At 40.3% G+C, this 20,596-nt stretch overlaps 1 protein-coding gene across 3 annotated transcripts in view; it reads right to left on the bottom strand.

The window, feature by feature from the left end:
• Positions 1 to 1,683: 1,683 nt before the first annotated feature.
• dachc (dachshund c) overlaps positions 1,684 to 20,596 on the bottom strand; it is a 28,556-nt gene continuing 9,643 nt past the window's right edge. Inside the window, exons 3-12 of one of the 3 annotated variants that reach the window (XR_015108365.1) lie at positions 18,443 to 18,550; positions 14,060 to 14,238; positions 12,303 to 12,423; positions 12,033 to 12,161; positions 8,134 to 8,327; positions 6,804 to 6,954; positions 4,746 to 4,874; positions 4,493 to 4,585; positions 3,270 to 3,433; positions 1,684 to 2,246 (exon numbers count right to left, since the gene is read on the bottom strand). Coding sequence is in view for 2 of the 3 variants with exons in the window: in XM_086171826.1 (XP_086027952.1) it covers positions 2,209 to 2,246; positions 4,493 to 4,585; positions 4,746 to 4,874; positions 6,804 to 6,954; positions 8,134 to 8,327; positions 12,033 to 12,161; positions 12,303 to 12,423; positions 14,060 to 14,238; positions 18,443 to 18,550 (1,142 nt within the window). In the remaining variant the exon portion in view is untranslated. The remainder of the gene's footprint in view (positions 2,247 to 3,269; positions 3,434 to 4,492; positions 4,586 to 4,745; positions 4,875 to 6,803; positions 6,955 to 8,133; positions 8,328 to 12,032; positions 12,162 to 12,302; positions 12,424 to 14,059; positions 14,239 to 18,442; positions 18,551 to 20,596) is intronic. The other 2 variants (XM_086171826.1, XM_086171827.1) reach the window with 2 other exon arrangements.

Raw genomic sequence — 20,596 nt, 5'->3', positions numbered from 1 at the left:
TGCAGAATGCATCATATTGTTATTACTTCTCTTTTATGTTCAAGTCACACCCAGTGCTTTAGTGCAGAAATGGCTTATTTGTAAAAATGGCTGAAGTTTACAGATGAGGAAACATTGATTTATATCACAGGACTGTTGCAGGGCATCAATCCCTGTTGTGCAAAGAGACAATTTAATTAGTGATGATTGTACTTTGTGCTAACATGGAAAGAAAGGCTTGCTAATGTAGTAAGTTTAGACAAAAGAAAATATAGTGCATTTTCTATCTTGAAAACAAGCCTTCAACCAGCTTGAAAATTCTATTCAAAATGAAGAACTGTATGTAACTATGTTGTATACAGACAAGATAGACTATTCTTCCAATATTGTTATAATGAATTATCATTGTTATTGTTGTTATTATTATTATGATTGTGATTATTATATGCCAGTAACCAGCAATGATGAAGCTTGAATCATTTCTACGCAAGCGTTAATAGTGCTTTTAGTGAGTAATAAAAGGTACTTGTATTACTTAAGGCATTTAGTATTGGAAAGAAACTTACGAGCAATTACATTTTCATTGATTCAGACATAGGAGTTGTGCAAAAAGAGACATAGTGGTTGTGCAAAGACAATAGAAAGAAAACACCATTTTCACCTTAAAGCTGTTTATGAAGGACTGGACAAGAGGGAGTGACAGAGAGCTTTATCGCATCTTTTATCAAAATTATATGAAACTCTGCATCAGCAGAACTAAGATTTTGGTTCATGACACGAGGAACTCACGTCATACAAATACCTAAAAGTCAAAATCAATAAAAAAGAAGGAGCAAGAACAGACAATCCCTCCTGATCTCTCAGCATGAGCAACAGGTTCCTGAAAAAAATCAATGTGGCCTTAGAGATGACTCAAACAAAACAGAAAGATAAGACGCGTCTTTGATTGAAATAAGTTGTACTGTATATTAAAACTGCTATCAAACTAATGTTACAATGATCAATCCATGAAGTTCATTTCGATGTTAAGCCATCAAAATGTTTTTTTTGAAATGTTTGATATTCCAGATACAATTAATTCAGTGTCCAATCAAATTCAAGCAAGTTGTACCCTTTTTCTTTCATTATTTTACAGGTGTTGAAAAGGCCTACTGAAGATGTGATGTTAAATGTCATCACCTCATCATTTTACATTACTCATTGTGAGTGCTAAAAACTTTCCAATAAGCCCCAGATGAATTCTTGAATTGAGGCCAATAACCTGGTGCTCAAGGACAAAGTAACCTTGACCTTTGACCTCTGGCTTGTCATAAGTGAATCCTTCAGTGTGCCGAATTTGTAAATATGAGAGCATACAAATGTATGAAGATAATGCCACCATCAATATTGGTGTCATAAAAAGCAACAACCTTACTCACCACTTTACGGTCATGCAATTGGTAATTACATCTACATGGAGATAATTAAGGACAAATCATTGTAATACAACTCATCACTTCCTCAGTGCAACCAGAAACAACAAACTCCATGTGCAGCATTTTGTTTATCTCTTTAAATAAATCAGTACAACACATATAAAAACAAAGGTTTCATTTGATTCTAGTAAATTAAAATGAAAAAAAAATCAATAAGATTGAACCACTATAATTAGCCAAGAGATGGGAGGCAGCTGGTGTGAAAAAAAGACACAATGACGCAATTTAATAAAAAGTATTTGTATTGTTTGTCAAACTGCACTACTGCATAACATACACAATACAAGTCATTTACTGACTGTACAACATGCCTTTATGTTTTTTTTATATTATAATAACAAAAATGATGACTATATATATGTACACACCTCTGTTACAAGTTATAGTGATCACTTGTGTCCAGATAAACAGCACAGACAAAAACAACTATGGTCATCATCATCATCATCATCATCATCATCTAGGATCAGAAAACCTTGATTGAAAGTAACACAGTCAAACACATCATCAGATTAAAGTACTGTTCCCACTACAGCTGAGATTTTGGTGATAAATGCAATAAATTAAACGAGAGAACAATGAAAAAGTTCAAATTTCAACCTTGGAATGGAGGGGCTTCTTCCTCAGAGAGTCGAGAAGTGCTTATCTCGGATGTCGCGGCAGGACCGAGCATGCCTGCTCAGCGCACGTCTCATTAATGAGAAGTCATCACTGTTATTCCATCAACCTAGTCATTCATCCGCCCGCCTCCTCTTCAGTACATCCCAGCTGTCTGTAGAAACACTCTGCCCTCTGAAAGAGACACATGAATGCTTATTAATAAAACAATTAAGACCATTCAGACCTTTATTGTACAAGAGTTTAATTTGCTTTTGAGCCAATACTGATACTGTATGAGGGTGTAAATTATAGAAATGTGAGTTTGTGAGTGTGTGTGTGTTTGTGAGTGTGTGTGTGTGTGTGTGTGTGTGTGTGTGTGTGTGTGTGTGTGTGTGTGTGTGTGTGTGTGTGTGTGTGTGTGTGTGTGTGAATGTGGGGGGATAGATAGATAGATAGATAGATAGATAGATAGATAGATAGATAGATAGATAGATAGATAGATAGATAGATAGATAGATAGATAGATAGATAGATAGATAGATGGATGTGAATTGACAATATAAATGATAAATCTGTATGAACTGTATGAATGCTCCTTGAGAAAAACCTCTGAGATTTTATTGGTTATATTTCTGCGTTCACTGACACTTGAGCGGCACTGAATGTTCAAGGCAGTGCAAAAAATAGGAAATCAAATTTTAGCTTGTTTTTGTCCAATGCTGGTATTTATTCTAACACTGGACCAGATAGCAACATCTAAATAACATGCCATAAATAAACCCCTAGACTGATCCAATTTTGCAAATCTTAAATACTGATCTGTAACGTATTCATATATTCCAGTAAGATATGACGGTGTGGGTGGGTGGGGTGGGGTGGAGTCTGTGGTAATAATTCTCCCCTGAATTTCATTGTTATCGTTTTCGCGCAAATTCCAATTTTGTGATTATTCATGAAAGTTGGTTAACAAGAAAGGCTCAGCTGAAAGTGTTTTTCGTCCTCCCGATCACTGTTCCCAGCGATAAAACTTCCTGGCACAAAGGAGCCACATCCTGCCCCACTGTCTTGACAGACAATTCCCCTTTAAATGATTTATTACTGGGTGTTAATTATGCAAATTATGTCCAAACAAACACGTCATGAGGACAATTAAGACAGCCGTTAATTAGTGGCTGGTTCTCTTCTTGCTTCACTGGCATTCAATTAAAAACTTGCCTTAGAACAAGCTAGCCGTCTGCTAAAGCGGTCCTGGCACGACACAGAGCAGAGGTGAGATGCAACCATTCACCCTTTTGATGAGGCCGGTCTCGGGATCACGGCCGTTTCTTTTTCTGTCCGTTCCAAGATGTTACACGAGGCACTTTCTCATTAATCTATAGCTGCAAAAACAATAATGTAGGGAATATAAATATATCAACCTCCCGTCTCCTGTTAAAAGTGGCAGCCTCAGTGAACTGCCCGGTGCTTAATATGTTGTTCAATTTCTCAGAAGTCATCTCCCTGTGAAATCTCTGAAAGCCCTTCCAGTAGACCGGTCAGTTGAGCATCAAAAGCAGCAAGCAGGTGAAATGATGAGATCTTATCTGTGTGTGTGTGTGTGTGTGTGTGTGTGTGTGTGTGTGTGTGTGTGTTGGGGGGAATGGACGACAAAAAAACATCCTGGATGTGGTTTTGTGCTATCACTGTTATTGAAATTTCCATGTCATAACAAGGATTATTTCAGGAACGGTTTCATAAAGTAGCTTGGAGGTCCATGAACTTCCTTCAGAGGTTGCAACGACAAAAACTTGTAATAAAAACTTGATATAAATGAAAATGAAAAGCATTTTAATATTCTAGAATAAACTTGTTTTTAATCTGCATGGGCATATAAACTATACACAGCATGCAGGCAAGTCCATGGTCACAATTGACATGTTAAAGTTTGTCAAAAGGCCATATGTAAAAGTGTTTAATTGTTCATTTAGAAATTAATATCAAAAGGTCAAACAAGAAGTATTCTGCATTAAAAAGGGATCAGAGAGAATGGTTGGAAGCAACAAAACATCTATTTGCCTTCAATTAACCTTTGCATGAAAGGAAGATCATGGGTCCATCGACTTTGTGAGGATACACAAGGTTGGGCTTGCAACCAAAAAAAATAAAAGTAATAAAATGATTGCAGTTTAAACTAAATATATATATATATGCACTGTGTTTGGGTGTTTTAGAGATATTTCTCTTTTTTGCAAAATATAAAAGGAGGTTATGCATAGCCATGTGCAACAGACACACAAGAAACACAAACACTCACACTGTGAGAAACCCACAAGTGTGTCGATTAATTAAACAGAGAAAAAGAAATCGGTTCTTGATAAAAGATACAAAATGATTCTCAAGACCTCGTATGAAGAATAACTTGTAGATGTTCACACCTAATATGAATTTAAAAAGTTTACCTTGTACTGTTGCCGGGGTGTCCAGCATGTTGTCGTCATGGCTGCTCACATCTCTGTCCTGGCTCCCGGGACTGGGCTCTGGTGACTGATGGCCTTGGTCAACAGATAAAGACACTCAAATAAATGGGCTGATGAATAGCGATGCACAGCATGCTTTGAGAATGAAATTAAAGGTAATGCTCATGTGAAGAGCAGTGAATAAATCCAACATGTATGTAATAAGTGTGTATGTGCTATTCAGCATCTATGGTACCTGTGTGTGTGCTGACAGTGTGCAACAGGCTGTGCTCTGCCTGATCACGCAGTTTGACCTCCTCCTCCAATGCCTCCTGTAGTCTCCTCTTATTTCGCTTTTCCTTCTTGAGGCGCTTCTGGATCAGGACTTAACAAGGAAGGAGACAATGAGCAACGGGTGGCGAAGGATACAAAAATAGCAAAATAAAAAGCACAATTTGGATCAATTCTTTTAAACATTGAAATACTTTTTGTATCTGTTGTTGCAGAAGTTTTTTATATTTTTACAAGGCTTCTCCGCTTCCCGACATTAGTTGTTCTTTGCATCAAGGGCTCTGGATGACTTTGAAGGTATTGTTGCTTTGTTGTTGTGAGTTTCTTTAATTCTGACTTATGGTGAGTCACTGAGGCCAACTGTGACGGTGCCTTGAAGCCCCACACGCGCACGCACACACACACACACACACACACACACACACACACACACACACACACACACACACACACACACACACACACACACACACACACACACACACACATACACACACACAGGGCTACTGCAACAAAAAAGCAGCAGCATGATGGAGTAGAGTACCGACAACTTACTTTGGAGACTGCGGCATACAAGCAAAAATGATTGACCACGGCCTTGAGAAATTCGTCCCTTAAAAGAAATAGTATGACTGAAATATTACTTTTTGGTCAGAGTTTTTTTATTTTTATTTTTGTGTCACTTGATTTATGGAGAAATGCAGAAAAGTGTAAAGCGTCATTATTGTTGCAAGTGTCTTAACAAACAGATAACCCACTGCTAACTCAGCCAAAATGTGACTTGCTGTAATAAAGTTCCCACAAAACTATACTTGTATAGTTTTGTGGGAACTAGAGGATTTAACTAGTCCATAGCTGCTTTTGAGCCAATACTGATACTATGAACCTAAGTTGGGAATGACGCCAGCCCTTGAAGAGAACTGTTAAGGCAGTGGTTAAACAAACAAACTGTCCTTGCAGAAACAGTAATATTCTTTCAACTGAGTGAAATGTGATGGTTTTAAATGCCATATTTTGGCCCGTCTGACCTCGGCCCTATATTATGGTGTCAATTGTTTTCTCCTCCTGAGAAAACGCAGTTTTCATAATAAGTGTCTATGGTCTCCGTCTCTTTATGTTTCTGTCTGACCCAGTTTAAAGTTACTTGCAACAAGAAGAAAGGTATCTGGTGTGAATGACGGCGACAATGAAGCGCCGTTTGGTTTCAGGTGATGAGCCGGAAAGCTGAACACATATTCGGTTTGATCACATAGATTGTGAACTCCTGCATGCGGCAGGACTCCATGAGGGAACGTGCCCTTCAGCGGTGTTTTTCTCTCGCGGGTTATGATGTGACAGTGTATACAGACATGCCAAACTTGATTTAGTTAAAAACAAGACTGCCAACCTCGGTGTAATTCACCTTTGCAGGGTAATGCATAGAGTGAGTGTCCTCAAACCCTGATGAGATTTAGACAAAATAACAGGGCTCCTTTCAGCTTAGAATTGTATCACAGCAACCTGTGAAGCTACATGCTACAAGGTTCCCTCGCCTGTCTAATGTTTCCTGGACTTTTCCAGGTTCCAAGTTTACCTGTTATGACAGAAAGCAAGTGATAGATACTTTGTGAACGTGCAGTCAGCATGTATTAGGTAAATGATCTTTTTTAATCTAATATAATCGCAAATTATCGTTTGGCAGAAAAAAAATCATAAGCTTCAAAACACAGATGGCAAAGTCATTGGATTTGGAGAGTTTTCGGAAAATTGAAGAATATTTAATATCCATGTTTTTTTAGTGACTGAAGAATTTGGTTGCCCTTTTCCTTTTTTTTTTTCTCAGCTCTATGCCAATTTTAAGGCAAAACTGGAAATTTAAATAGTCTTCAGTTAAAAAAACTTCTAAGTCCGAGAGACAAATCTGCAGGCAGCCCTGATAGTTAATGATTTATTTTGCTGTTTTCGCAAAAGTATTGCTGAACATTTACCCGCAAACCCACTGAGCTGTGAAATATGTGATGCTTGATGAGGTGTTGTTATATACCTCTGTTTTTCTGTTCCATGCTAAGCTGTCGCTCCAGTGTCTCTCTGAGCTCCCTCTCTCGTACCAGCTCCATCTTCAGCTCTGTCCTCTCCAGGTGGTCCTGCTTCTCCTGTGCCCGAGCGTTCTCTATGGCAACCCTCAGCAGACCCTGCTTGGAGACACACAAGCAAACAGCAACAGGTTACACACTGAACAAAAGTAATGAGGCTCATCGGTTTATTTCAATCATTTAAAGATGCGAAACAAAAGAGTTGCGGTTCATGTAACTACGATTTTAATCTTTAGCTGCTTTTTACAGCAAACTCAGATTTAACTTTCGTTCAAGTAACTTTTAAAGATAAGATAAGATGAGATAAACTTTATTGATCCCCATAGGGGAAATTCCTTTGTCACAGCAGCGTAACAGTTATAATGTCAAAAAGTAAAAAAGTAAAATAAATATGAACATAAATATAAAGAGACAGATGACAGCCTTTGTCACAGCAGCGTAACAGTTATAATGTCAAAAAGTAAAAAAGTAAAATAAATATGAACATAAATATAAAGAGACAGATGACAATATAAATAGAATGGCAATAGCGATGACAAGAATACAAACAAAAATAATAGACGAGATACGTGCCGGCTGGGACCAACAAGGATAAGAAAGACAACCAAGTTGGGGCATTACTTGTGAATGGGCAAGGTAGTGAATGGGGTAAGGTAGTGAGATTGTGGAAGCAGCACAGATGCACCTCAGGCCGGTCAGATTTTGGAGCCGTACAAACTACTGTTGTACTGTCTGATAGCCGTGGGCACAAAGGAGCGTCTGAAGCGTTCAGTTCTGCACTGGGGGGGAATGAACCATTGGCTGAAGGAGTTGCTCATCAGTCACAGCTCATAATGCAGGGGGTGGGAAGCACTGTCCAGGATAGCTCCCAGTTTGTCAATTACCCTCACCACTGCCACCGGTTGAAGATGGTCCAGGTTCAGTCCCTCCACCGGGGAGGCTTTCCTCACTATCTTGTTGGGCCTATTGACCAGTCCTGGCACCGCCCCACTAGTGTGTTGGTGGGGCGGTGCCAGGACTGATGAGGTCAATAGGCTCTTGACTGGTAAACACTGTTTTCCTCCAGGGAAAACCAAACTGAAACTAGTGAGTGCTTTCAATGTGACTCTTTTATTCCAAAGATGTGTAGACACTGAGAAGCAGGTAACCACGCGCCCATTGCAATTACTGCACATCCTAAAAGTCTGCTATTTACCATTTCAGGAAATCCCAAACAGTGGGTCACCTCCTTTCTTATTCATCTAGGGGAATAATAATAATAAAGCACCGGCAGAGCCTCACCTGGATGTTCGTGAGCAAGGTCTCTATGGAGGACAAGCCTTCCGGGAAGATAAAGGGAGTGTGGTGGAGACCTGCTGGGAGCTTCTGTCCTGCAGGGTAAGATACTTTCTCACAGCCATCCCTGCTTGGTGGGGGTTTCTGGTAGACTTGTCTATCAATGCAGTCCCTGCTTGTCTGAGTAGCGAGTGAGTTGTCTAGAATGAAGAGAGATTTGTTTTTTGTTAATGTTTAGTCAGTCAAACCTCTGTTATGCCTAATATTCAGGCAAATTCTTGATTTCTCCAGTGACTTGGAGAAAGCGGACAATCTACTGATCATTATCTCTATGGAAAAAAAAGCAATATTTCTTTGTTCTACACCACCATTGTCCGAAAATATGATAAACACATATGCACTGGTTCAGCTCACTCATTCCAGAAACTGGTCTCAGCCCCAGCCTCACAGATCAGCGAGAAATTGCCTGAAACTTTTCAAAACTGGATCGAGAAATTGCTAGAAAACCAGCACAAAATCCATTTATGGGCACAGAAGCACAGGCAACAATTAGAAATTTGGGAAGCATTTAGAAAAAGATGTTCTGGATTATGACAAAATATATTTTCATGCATTCATGATTTTGTTATTGAAATATCATTGCTAATTCTTACATAGCTCATGAGTCTTGATATTGTATAGAAAACCCATAATGCTGAGAATCAGTTAGATGCTATGATTTATTGCCCAACTAATACACTACCCCAATACATTTGGGAAAGGAGTTATCATGCTACAAATTATCTTTAAAAAGAAAACAACAAAAAACAACTACAATAAATTCTACTGAACTTTTTGACAAGTTGCATTTAAACATTTTCCTCTAACAGAAAAGCATTTAAGGCATATGCAACTCAAGGCTTCCTGGTTAAAATGACGCATTACTTAATATGATTGAAATAATCAATCTAATGCATTTTTTTACTTTTGGCAAAAAGAACTTAATATCTGTTATAAAAAAATATCACTCATCTAACTGTTGTTTGTTTTTTATTTGTCCAAAGGCAGAAGCGCACATTCAGGATAACTCAGAAGGTAATATTGACAGTATCCAGCTTTGATGAATAAATAACATTTTGTATTTTTCCTATTTAAATGCTGGTTGCTAGGATAAACAGCATACTCATGTCAACTTATTTTCAAAAGGGATGGCATCCTATATGTTTTTATTTATATTTATATTTTGATTCTGCAAGACAAGTTCTTGAATGGAAATCATAAGTGCATCGAAACTTTGCATTCACATTTTACTCTTTCCCAACAGAGTAACAGCCATTTTCAAAACAGCATCTCAAATAGTCTTTTTTTTCTTACCCGCATGAATCTATATTTCTAGGATAGACAATCACATTTTTATACTCTATGTTAGATTAATCTTTTGATTGTTCTGCACTTTTATCAGAAAAATTATATACCTTATGAAAAAATCCATCCATTTTGAGAGTGCCAGGCAAATTAATTGTCCTGGTAAAGCTTTCAAAGGACAAGGGAACCACATCTTCGACATTTTTCTATAAATATGGCACATTAATATATGTTTTCCTTGTAAAGAACTCAAAACAATCTGTACCTTGGTCTTTTTCACTAATTGCTGTGAGGGCGTGCACGTGTGTTTGTAATTGTATATGCACTGAAGTCCAGGTTTGGGGTTTTGAAAACATGCTTATTCTTTATTAGATGGCACTCTGCCTATTGATAATGCATCACAGCTTGACATCTCCCATAAAAACAACGAAGAAGCTGCATTATGGATGACCATCTGTTTGTAAACCTGAGGACTGCGTGTTCCTGAATCGTGACAGAGAGGGAGATGAAGATAAGCCGCTTTCTGTGTTTTTTTTTTCTTAAAATTCACATCAGGTAGTTGCACACTTCATGCGTTCACTATCATCCGACCCACTGACGACGCCGACATCCCAGGAGTCCGACGGTCACTGGAGCAGAGACGAGTGTGAACGTGCAATGCGATATCTGGCACTTTTCTCTGTCTGTGACAAATGAGTGTTTTCTCCACTTAGCTGACCACAGCATCTTCTGCTCCAAATCCACCCACCTCTTTTACTCTGCCTCGGCCCCGCGTCTTGGCAACTGTCACATTCAAGGTGTTTCACAGATGAGAAGCAATATACCCCCCTTCCCTTCCTCCTTCTACTTTCTTGCTAAAAGCATTGCTCTGTAGAGAAAGGTAATTAGCAGGTGCTGGCGAGCTCAGCGGAGGGCATCCAACTACACTCCTGTGGCTCACATACAGACACACACACACGCACACACACCTTCATAGCCGCTGAAGTGCACAGTCAGCAGCGTGGGCTCCCCAGGCTCCTTGGATGTGACTGATCCTTTATTGAGTTACTGTTTTACGCCTACTTTACCTCACACTCACACACACGTTTGGCATAAATACACACATACAAGCGGCTGCCAGCTCGTTTGATCATTTACCCATCTCTCTAACCAAGGTCACTGTCTGTTTTTCTCTTTTTATCCCAACTTCATCTCTCTCTCCTACCCCCTCTCCAACCCGTCCCCAGGGCGAGCAAACATCACCACATGAAGACTGCCAGTCAGCGGAAGTGAACAGGAGGGAGGGTGAGAGAGACAGAGACAGAGTAATATTCTGCTGATGTTTGGTTAATGGGAGTGAGGTGTCAAGGATGGCCTCTGATCTTTGCTGCATGGATACATTGTTCAAAGACCACTGAAACAGCACACACAGCCAAAACCCGACTCACACGCATGCCCACGCGCACGCACGCACACTCAGAGATTATACAGTGGATTGACGCGATGACAGTACCAACGTGCTGTTTTGAGACTCTGATACACCTATCCTGTGATGCTCGAGGTCAAATACAGACACAAGTAATCCAGCAGATGTACATATGTTTCATTTGCATCCAGAAAAATCAATTGAAAATCAACTGGATAAATATGGCGTGTGACGGCGGGCATTCATGTACCTTGTCAGTATGTTCGCGGATACCTGAAATCTGAAACCTTACCTGGGATGCCTTTTGCGCTTTTCAGATTCCATTACCGAATAATGCGATTCAGTATTAGAATACGTTTACTGAGGCGAGCGCGTGCACGCACATGCAAACCCTCCGTTTCTCATCCCTCTCTCTTTCTCACTGTAGATTTCTGCTGACTGTTTGTCCTTGAGCAGTCCTCATTAAGCTAATGCAAACCTCCCTGACAGAGAGAACCAAACAACTGACGTTGCAGTGCCGTGGCAACGCGGGGCCCTAACGACAGGGAGGCGGTCGTTATGCAGATGAGGTCCAACTGAGAGCGCGGGAGGCCGCCTGGCTCGTTAGGCCGCGGCCCGGCAAATGGCTCGCTAATGTAACACCGCTTCCTGGTCTAATGGAGCCCTGTTTTTGCAGAATTATTTGTCTTTGCGCTCTGCGGGGAGCCGTGGGGCCTCCAACAGTGAGAAAGAGAAAGGGAGGAGACGGGGCAGACGGAAATGGTGAGTGCATCAACCTGTTACTGAGATATTTCCTTCTTGTCAAAATATCAGACACTGCTGCCATAAGTTTTATAAATCACAGAATTTTAGCAAATATGAGGCACATATAGATGGATAACGTGTTTGCACAAGAGCCCCAGACTGAACACTTGCTGTGTTGTATCGACACATTTTTTTTTTCCCACAGCAATTGATTTGCCTGGGAAATAATCATTACTCATGAATCATCCGCTTATGATTAATCACTGTGACCAGAGATTTCCTGTAAACAGCAAAAATGCATGGTGCGTTAATGCCATCGTTCAGCAAAATCTCACTACTTCAGCAATTTAACCCCCCCAAACGATCCATTTTGAATATGAGATGAAAATCATATGCAAACACAGTGTCTTACCTCTGTCAGTGCGGCCCTTCTTGTTTTCCTTGCAATATTCCAGCGAGTCCATCTCTCTGACCCCGAGTAACCCACCTGGCGACTGCCCTAACACACTGTGACATGATGCCATGCCATCGTGGAGTGAGTCTGGAAAGAAAAAAAAAACACAATTTTCAAAAGGTTACAAATTCTCAACAGGTGCCTGTGAGTTCAAAAGCATTCTGCTTTTTCCACAGTAAAACTGTACTTGCTTTCCCCGTGGTACAGATTACATAGGTAGGTACTCACGTAGGGTTTCTGTGGTGCGTTCTGTATGAGATGGCGAACTTGACACACTGCTGCTGTGATTGGATGACATCTGAGCTTCTTCCAATGACGGGGTAGGGGAGGGGCTGTCTTGTATTCGCTCCTACAGACCGAAAAGTGATTACCAGGTCAAATTGGAAGTATAAAACCAAAAAAAAAAAAAAATTAAGCATCCGATTTAATTTACCCAATTAAAGACAGAAAATTAAATATTTCTTTTAAATTCATCATTTCAAACCATCAGTTTTTAAGGCCAAAAAAATCCAAATGCTCCTCTTATGAAATCCAGTTGAGATTTGTGTTATTACAGATTCATCATTTTCAAATACATACTTGGAATTTACTATTTCAGTTCAGAGTGAGGGTCTATACCTCTGGTTTGCTTTGAGTCATATTGTAACTTTTCTTTTGATGCCAAAAGAAAAAAAAAAGTTTGCTCTATTTGTTGCAAGGATATTTCACATCTCAAGTGAAGACAGTTATTGAAACATTTAAATACAAAACATGTCTGATCATCAAAAATTAATTTAACGTTATATTCCATGAGATAAGGGACTTGTTCATCCTCTGTGCAGTGACATAATAGCTTTTAACAACTATTGATTTTATTGGACTTTATATGAGAAAACGAAAAAAAAAGTCCCTAAATAATAAACATTTACTTTTTTCTTTTGGCTCTTAGAAGTACCGCAAATAAAATAACATATTTGGAAAAGGCTTAGAAATGTATGCTGTGGTTTTTCCAGAACAACTTGGGTTCATTCCAAAAAAGCCTTGGAAAGTTTGAGGCTTTGGAAAACAATTGGTCTCCATCCTTAAAATTATGACCGGACTTGCGTCTTCCTGCCTCTGATGAAGACATGACGTTATATCATACTTTGTGAGGCCTGCTTCCAACAACAAGAATCTGCCCAGGATTATATGTAATAATTCAAAAACTCTGTCAATTATTCTTTAGATTTACAAGAGGGATCGCTGAGACACAGGATTGTTGTTAAGTAAAGTGACCATTTGGCTAAGAGGGTGGCAGTTATGCAGGAGATTCAGGAATGTATAAATAGATACAGGATTGGCCTTAAGCCATGGAACAACTGATTATGGCCTGGTCGGGATCCAGATGTGGGACGTCCACTATTTGTCCAGTTTACGTCATTGCTCTTTTTTTCTTTTTCTCATTTATATATCGTACATGATTGGATATTTGCTGTCTTCTTAAGGGGATCAGTGCTTTTCATTTTCTCATTTTTTTACATGTTATGTCTTGGAGGGTGCTTCAAGTCCATTTCAGTGCAGTACAGCCAGACAACACAATTCAAAACGTTGCAGTTTCTACTCATCTGTAGTCTAAATCTTGGCTGCATTAGAAACCCCCCACTAATGTCACAAATTACATGAAACAAAATTAAATGTCTAAAGAAATAAAAGTGTTCAGTGACAACGAATATATAATTTGTTTTCATATCAGCCACAAATAAATTAATTAGTGAATGGCCAATACAGGTCAATAAATTAACGTAAACTGTGCAATGAGGTATCTAACTATATGATATTTGTATGTCTTTTTTTTTTCTAAGGAACAGAAATTATTAACTTGTGCTTACAAGAGGGGAAATATTATTGTTCTGTTCAATAAAACAAACACCTTTGTGTAATTTTAAGACAGTTCCTGGGATCACGTCACCTCACGTGACTATTGGCTGGTGATCACATCTACCAGGATGATGAGCATCTGAATTTACCTTAATGACAGAGGTGGGTGCCCTGGCAGGGGGGTTGGCGTGGAGCTGCACTGCGTTGGCCATGCTAGCCAGCGTGCTCAGTCGGTTCATCTGGCCCATCGCCATTGAAACGGAAGCCGGTGCCAGACTGGCAGGGATCAGAGGATGTGACATCATCATGAAGGGCAACTGGTCCAAAACTGGAGTAGGGAATGAAATGAAAAGGAATAAAAAAGCTTCCTTGACAGAGAATATTTCTCTGTATTGAGGTGAAGAATCAAAAAAAACATTTTTACTGATTTCATTTTTTTTTTGTCAATGGCAACTTCATAGCCTTTCACCATTCAAACGTAGCAAAAAAGTACCTACACATCCATTGTCCTCTGATGATAGAACTGAAATTCAAACGCTACTCCAGCCTCTGTCATAAACATAACATTCTAAACCGTCAATCAAAAAATGTGTGTGAGAGAGTGTGCTAGCATACAGAACAATTATTGGTGGAGAGAAGAATTATTTGATACACTTCTGATTTTTCAGCTTTTCCCCACTTACAATTTTTATAATGGGTTCCATAGTAATTTTTATCATAGGTATTCTTCAACTGTGAGGGACACAAAATCGAGAAAAACACATGGCATGATTTAAGTAATTAATTTGCTTTTTATTGCATGACATAAGGATTTGATACATCAGACAAACAGAGCATAATATTTGGCACAGAAACCACACACACAGTTGCACACACAGTTGCACACACTGTAGCGGGGATTTTGGCCCAAACCTCCACACAGATCTTCTCCAGATCCTTCAGGTTTCGGGGCAGTCGCTGGACAATATGGACTTTCAGCTCCCCCCAAAGATTCCTCCAGATGAGTGAGATGCTTCTCACAAATCCACTCTTTAGTTGCCCTGGCTGTGCATTTCGGGCGGTTGTCATGCTGGAAGACCTAGCCCCGACCAATCTGCAAGCTCTTACTGAGGGAAGGATATTGTTGGCCAAGATCTTGCGATACAAGACCAAAAAGCTCTATTTTTGTCTCATCAGACCAATTCGTTCATTCCTCCTCTGGATCATCCAGATGGTCATTGGAAAACTTCAGACAGGCCTGAACATGTGCTGGCTTGAGGAGGGAGACCTTGCGTGTGCTGCAGGATTTTAATCCATGACGCCGCAGTGTGTTACTAATGATTTTCTTTGAGACTGTGGTCCCAACTCTCTTCGGGTCATTGACCAGGTCCAGCCATGTAGTTCTGGGCTGATCCCTCACCTTCCTCATGATCACTGATGACCCGCGAGGAGAGATGGAGCCCCAGACTGAGGGAGATCTTCTTGAACTTCTTCCATTTTCTAATAATTGTGCCAACAGTTGTTGCCTTCTCAGTGAGAAGTTCTCACCAAGCTGCTTGCCTATTGTCCTGTAGCCAATCCAGTCCTGTGCAGGCCTAAAGTTTAACCCTGATGTCCTTACACAGCTCTCTGGTCTTGTGGAGAAGTTGGAGTTTGTTCAATTGGGTTTGTGGACAGGAGTCTTTCATATTGGTAAGGAGTTCAAACAGGTGCAGTTAATACAGGTAATGAATGGAAAACAGGAGGGCTTCAATAAGAAGAAATAATAGGTCTGTAAGAGCCGCAAATCTTACTGGTAGATAGGTGATCAAATACTTGTCATGCAATAAAAAGGAAATTCATGATTTAAAAATCATACAATGGCATTTTCTGGATTTTTGTTTTAGATTCTGTCACTCACAGTTGAGAAATACCTATGATAAAAATGACAGGCCTCTACATGCTTTTTAAGTGGGAAAAGCTGAAAAATCAGCAGTGTATCAAATACTTGTTCTCCCCACTATGTGTGTATCAAAGCTTTCATCCTGCTCAGCGCAGCAAAAAAAATACCACCAGAGTGGGGTAAAGGCAGACACTGTCAGAGTTTTCTCTGAGTGTCCCTTAGTTTTTGAGAGTAATCCAACAAGTTTTCAACAGTTCAAGCCAAACTCTTTTTTTTTCATCTTGTCCGATATGTTGTTCATGATCTTCTTTTTAAGACAAGCATCCACTATTGTTAAAAGGAAATCCTTCCTCTCTACAGCGCCCTGGTGGGTTGTTGCAGTCTCTCTTTTCATGAAACAAACAATCCCGTTGAGGGGGAGAAAATGACATAAATATTTATCATTTAATAAAAGGAAAAACAAAAACAAAAGAAACACAGGGAGGAAGTGGAACAAAAGAAGCTGATGGCAGTCCTGGTGCTGGGCCAGCAATGCACGCTGGGTAATTATGAACACAAAGGAAAAATCTTGGACTCTATTCTGCACAATTGTCGCAAATAATAGAACGAGTAGATGGAAAGGGAAAAAAGGCAACCCGAAGTGGAGATATGAAATAGAACAAATAAAGAGGGGAAATGAAAGAAAGAGGAGAAATTTAGAAAAAGAAATTAAAAAAGGGGGGAAACTAAGACATAAAGGGGGAGGTATTGAGTCAAGCTCGCCGGACATATGTGCGGTGCTTTGTGCATTTGGCAGATTAGTCTCTCTCTTGCCCAGAGCAGAAACCAATCCAAACAAAAGATCTGTGTGAATGGAGCTAAATAACCAGATGCTCCAACAACCAACTAGCAGCCAACTCCAAACATTAAGCCTTGGTTAGAAATCCACTTTTGCCACCCACCCCACCTGCCCAACCCCACCTCCTTCTAATTTCATTTCCCCTCTCCATTTCTTTTTTTTGCTCCTCCTTTCTTCATGCTCTCTGCCCTCCCATCACTCTCTCTTATGTTTCATTAAAAAACATCAAAAGTCAAAGTGCTTCTCTTATGTTTATCCAAACAAACCATTACTGTAAACAAACAGTTGCTGTAAATTTCCCAGAAGATCTTGTTAAATGCAGAAATGGCTGCTCCCGCTCTTCCCGGCCCATAAGGTGTCACACTCAGCATTTGTGAGTGTGTGTCTGTGTGTAATCGGAGATTGCCTTTGTAGTGGTTGCAGCTCTGGTAGGGGCCGATCCTTCCCATAAGGCAGTGGGTGGCGGCATGGAAAAAAAAAACATCGCACTTATGTATGCATGTATACCCGTGATGTGTGTGTGTGTGTGTGTTTCCACTTGACTATCATTAACAGTGATTAAGGTTTACAGGTTTATAATAGCTGGTGGTAACAACGCCATCTAACTGTGTACAGATGCAGGCAGATGTAACTGTGTTTATACAATAGTAAACAATGACTTGGGCATTTACTTTGAGAACAGAAAATAGAAAGGAGTACTAAAAGAAGAAGTGATTATTACCATTTTTTTACATTTCTAATTTGTTATTGTTTACGTCGCACAGCTTTGTTGGTTTCATAAGACAAGTGTATGGATGTGTGTCCCAGGTTGATATTCCACATGGACCTCCGTAAGCCCTGTCATCTGTCTAAACACACTGATGTCGCTTTAACCTGTCGATAACAGTGGGGGCGGTGGATCCGGCCAGTTTGTGTGTGTGTGTGCGCATGCACGTTATGTGTATATCCCACCATCGATTGTCCAGCGTTTGTCGTTTGCATTCAGGATAGTGAATTAGAGAGAAGACTATTGATTTGGCCCCAACCTCTCATCTTATTCATCTCTCCATCATCCCTGCTCTCATCCACTCATGTTCCACTTTGGTCGGAAGCTCGCGTTCGCCGAACAGACCAAGCACCCTGCAATCGTCCATATGTAATGCATGGCATAAACTATACCTGCATAAGTAATCAAACAATGGGAGAAATTAAACTCTAAAATTGAAGTGCCTCCAAGGGCAAAAGAAAACAAAAAACTTCAATTTGCATGTGGTTTTGAATGAAGACCATAAACATTCAATGGTTCTGAATGCAGCACTCAGCACTGGCATCAAACTTTTTGTCCTGTTAAGAGGACACGTGACTTTCCAAACTCAAGCAGATATCCTGATACACATTGGAGTGGAAAAAAAGGCTCAGAATGTTGCGACATGCTTTTTCCAGCTCTAACCCAAGCCAGAGGAACAAATGACAACTGATTGTCTATAAGGATCAGAAAAAAAATATTAAGGCAGAAAAACTGGCTTTGAAAAGCATTTGAAAAAAATCTATTCTGTGGGCTTTTGATTGTTTGATTTTCCCTAGGCAGATACGAGTTTCATCTGATTCATGCCTGTTGTAGTTTATTTTTCATTCACCTTCACTCAGAGGAAATGCACAGGCGACAGAGGTGATGTCACATCCTGGTTTTAATCAGCTCAGTTCAGCAGCTGCATATAAACACAGCTGCTCACGTTGTATTGACTTGGCATGGCAGATGGGTACAGACAACAACTGCGATGTGTTTACGACCGCAATTAAACATTTTGCACGCACACTTGTGTGTGTTTAGACAGACAAACCAATGAGACTCACCCAGACCGGGACTGTGATCACCGTTCTCTCCGTTTGGTCCGCCATGTTGGTTGCTGTGGTAACCTCCCATGGCTTCAAGTTTGATCTTCTTGGCCAGGGCAGATAGATCTGAGGGCAAGACAGATAGAGGGATGGGAAGAATAAGAAAAAAGGAGGAAAGGAGAGGAAAAAAAAAACAATCAATACAAGCCAGATCAATGGGCCTGGTGGAGGATTAGGGCGGTGGGTAAGCAGGAGGTTGTCATGGGAAGACAGAGGCCGGCCATTCATTGTGACTGCACCGCTGCACTGGCCATTTAGTCTGGCAGGGAATCAGCAGTGATAGGAACAAGCCAAGACATTCATCTCTCCCACACGAGGACATCACAACCCACAGCACAGCGCTCTGGATGACACTCTGCATCAGCAGCTCCACCTCTTTGCTTTCTCTATCAGTCCATATTTGAGGCATTAAAAAAAAAAAAAAAAAAAAACTTTTGATAGGGGTTGTGCTCTTTCGGATAAAATGAAATTCATAGTGACAAAATGTGGCGGGAGAGCCGAGACAATTTAATTTGTGTCTTGAACCTCACAAGGCAGTCTGACCCACCGAGCACCCTTTTAAAAGTCCATCTTACGACAGAGAAAATTAAATATATCTCACGCTAATACAGACAAACACGGTCAATTATTAAAGTCGGACAAGCGGTGCAACTGTGCAAACACCAGTGAGGAAACACAAACAAATCATAAGTCTTAATTTCCTGATCTTGGATACATCTAAACATCTGCACTGAACTGAACTGCGGAGGGTTTCTTTCCTTACACAATGGGAGTCCGAGGTGAATTGTCTGTTTGTCCAAGACGTCGACAACCACAACAAATTGTTCCTTTTCTTCTCATCTCCTCTCCCTCTCTTCGTTGCCCTTTCTCCCCGCTCTCCTCCCATCCCCTCTCCTTACTTTACCTTTTCAAATGTCAGCATCACAGCAGGACATAAGCCACTGTGTTGTGTATGTGAGTGTGTGTGTGTGTGTGGGTGCACAAGGGCGAGAAAAAGAGACTAAGGAGGATCACATCAAAGATTTTTCCTGCCTTTTACGCTCAAATGTCCCCCCTCTCTCAGTCTCTCTCTCCCCTCTCATGTGGCCAGTTCTAATCAGTAGCACTGACATTGCCGCCGTGCCCTCTCCTTTGGTGGAAAAAGACTCTTTTCCCACTGAGAAAGATGCTCTTGAACGCTCGCACTTACACAAGACACACAAATGCACACACACTCGAGCACCTTTGAACAGTGAGAGGAAGCGGAGGCTAATAGAAAATGGCTTCTTTTGAGGCGGGGAATGAAAAGATCAGGTTGCAACGAAGAGCACAAAGCCAAGGGCAACTTTGAGAGTGGTGAGGTGCCAACAATTACTTTCCTCAGCTACTCTGTACTACACACACACACACACACACCCATCATGCACACACGCAAATCTTCAACTGTGACATGAACAAGCATCGCTATAGCCTTAAGAACGTTTCTCCCCAAGACTTCACTGAGAGTGAAATTATGAAATAACTACTAAACAGACCTATAGATGACATGAAAATCCTGAATTCTAAAATTGTATCTAAAATACCCAACGATTAATGACTGAAGAACGTAAGTAATTTCACATGTTAACACATCAAACCAACATGTGAGGGGACGTCATGAATAATGCAACAATCCACAGGTTTGAGTTGGAAAAATTACTTTGTGTTCTTCGTAATAAGAAAAATCTCCAAGCTTGGGATTTTTTTTTTCCTCGGGTATCAGCAAAGTGTATGTTCATCTTATTAATCAACACAGCAGCTTCGGCCCCGAACTCCACCTCCTCATACTATTGATGATGGTTACAATGCCTCATGATGCGGGGTCTGCAGGGAAAATAGAGGATTCTTCCCCATCATGTATCTATTTTGCATAAACAACCTGTTCATTCTTTTTAATTAGTGTTTGCCTGGTCATTTCTTTTACTTTCTGACAGCAGTAAACACACTAAAAATATAAACTTCCCAAAGGGTTCCTCTCAGGGCTGGAGCAATAATGTGTCAATAAATCGCTATTTAAACAAACAAGTCATCAAACAAGTGATTTCTAGATATTTCACAACAGTGCAACTCTTAGCATGAAATGGGAATATGGAA

The sequence above is a fragment of the Fistularia commersonii genome, chromosome 2 (genome assembly GCF_037954325.1).
Source record: "Fistularia commersonii isolate RoL2024-O1a breed Wild chromosome 2, RoL_Fcom_v1.0, whole genome shotgun sequence".
Taxonomy (NCBI): Eukaryota; Metazoa; Chordata; class Actinopteri; order Syngnathiformes; family Fistulariidae; genus Fistularia; species Fistularia commersonii.
The sequence above is the reverse complement of the archived record's forward strand: the minus strand, read 5'-3'. Positions and strand labels throughout refer to the sequence as shown.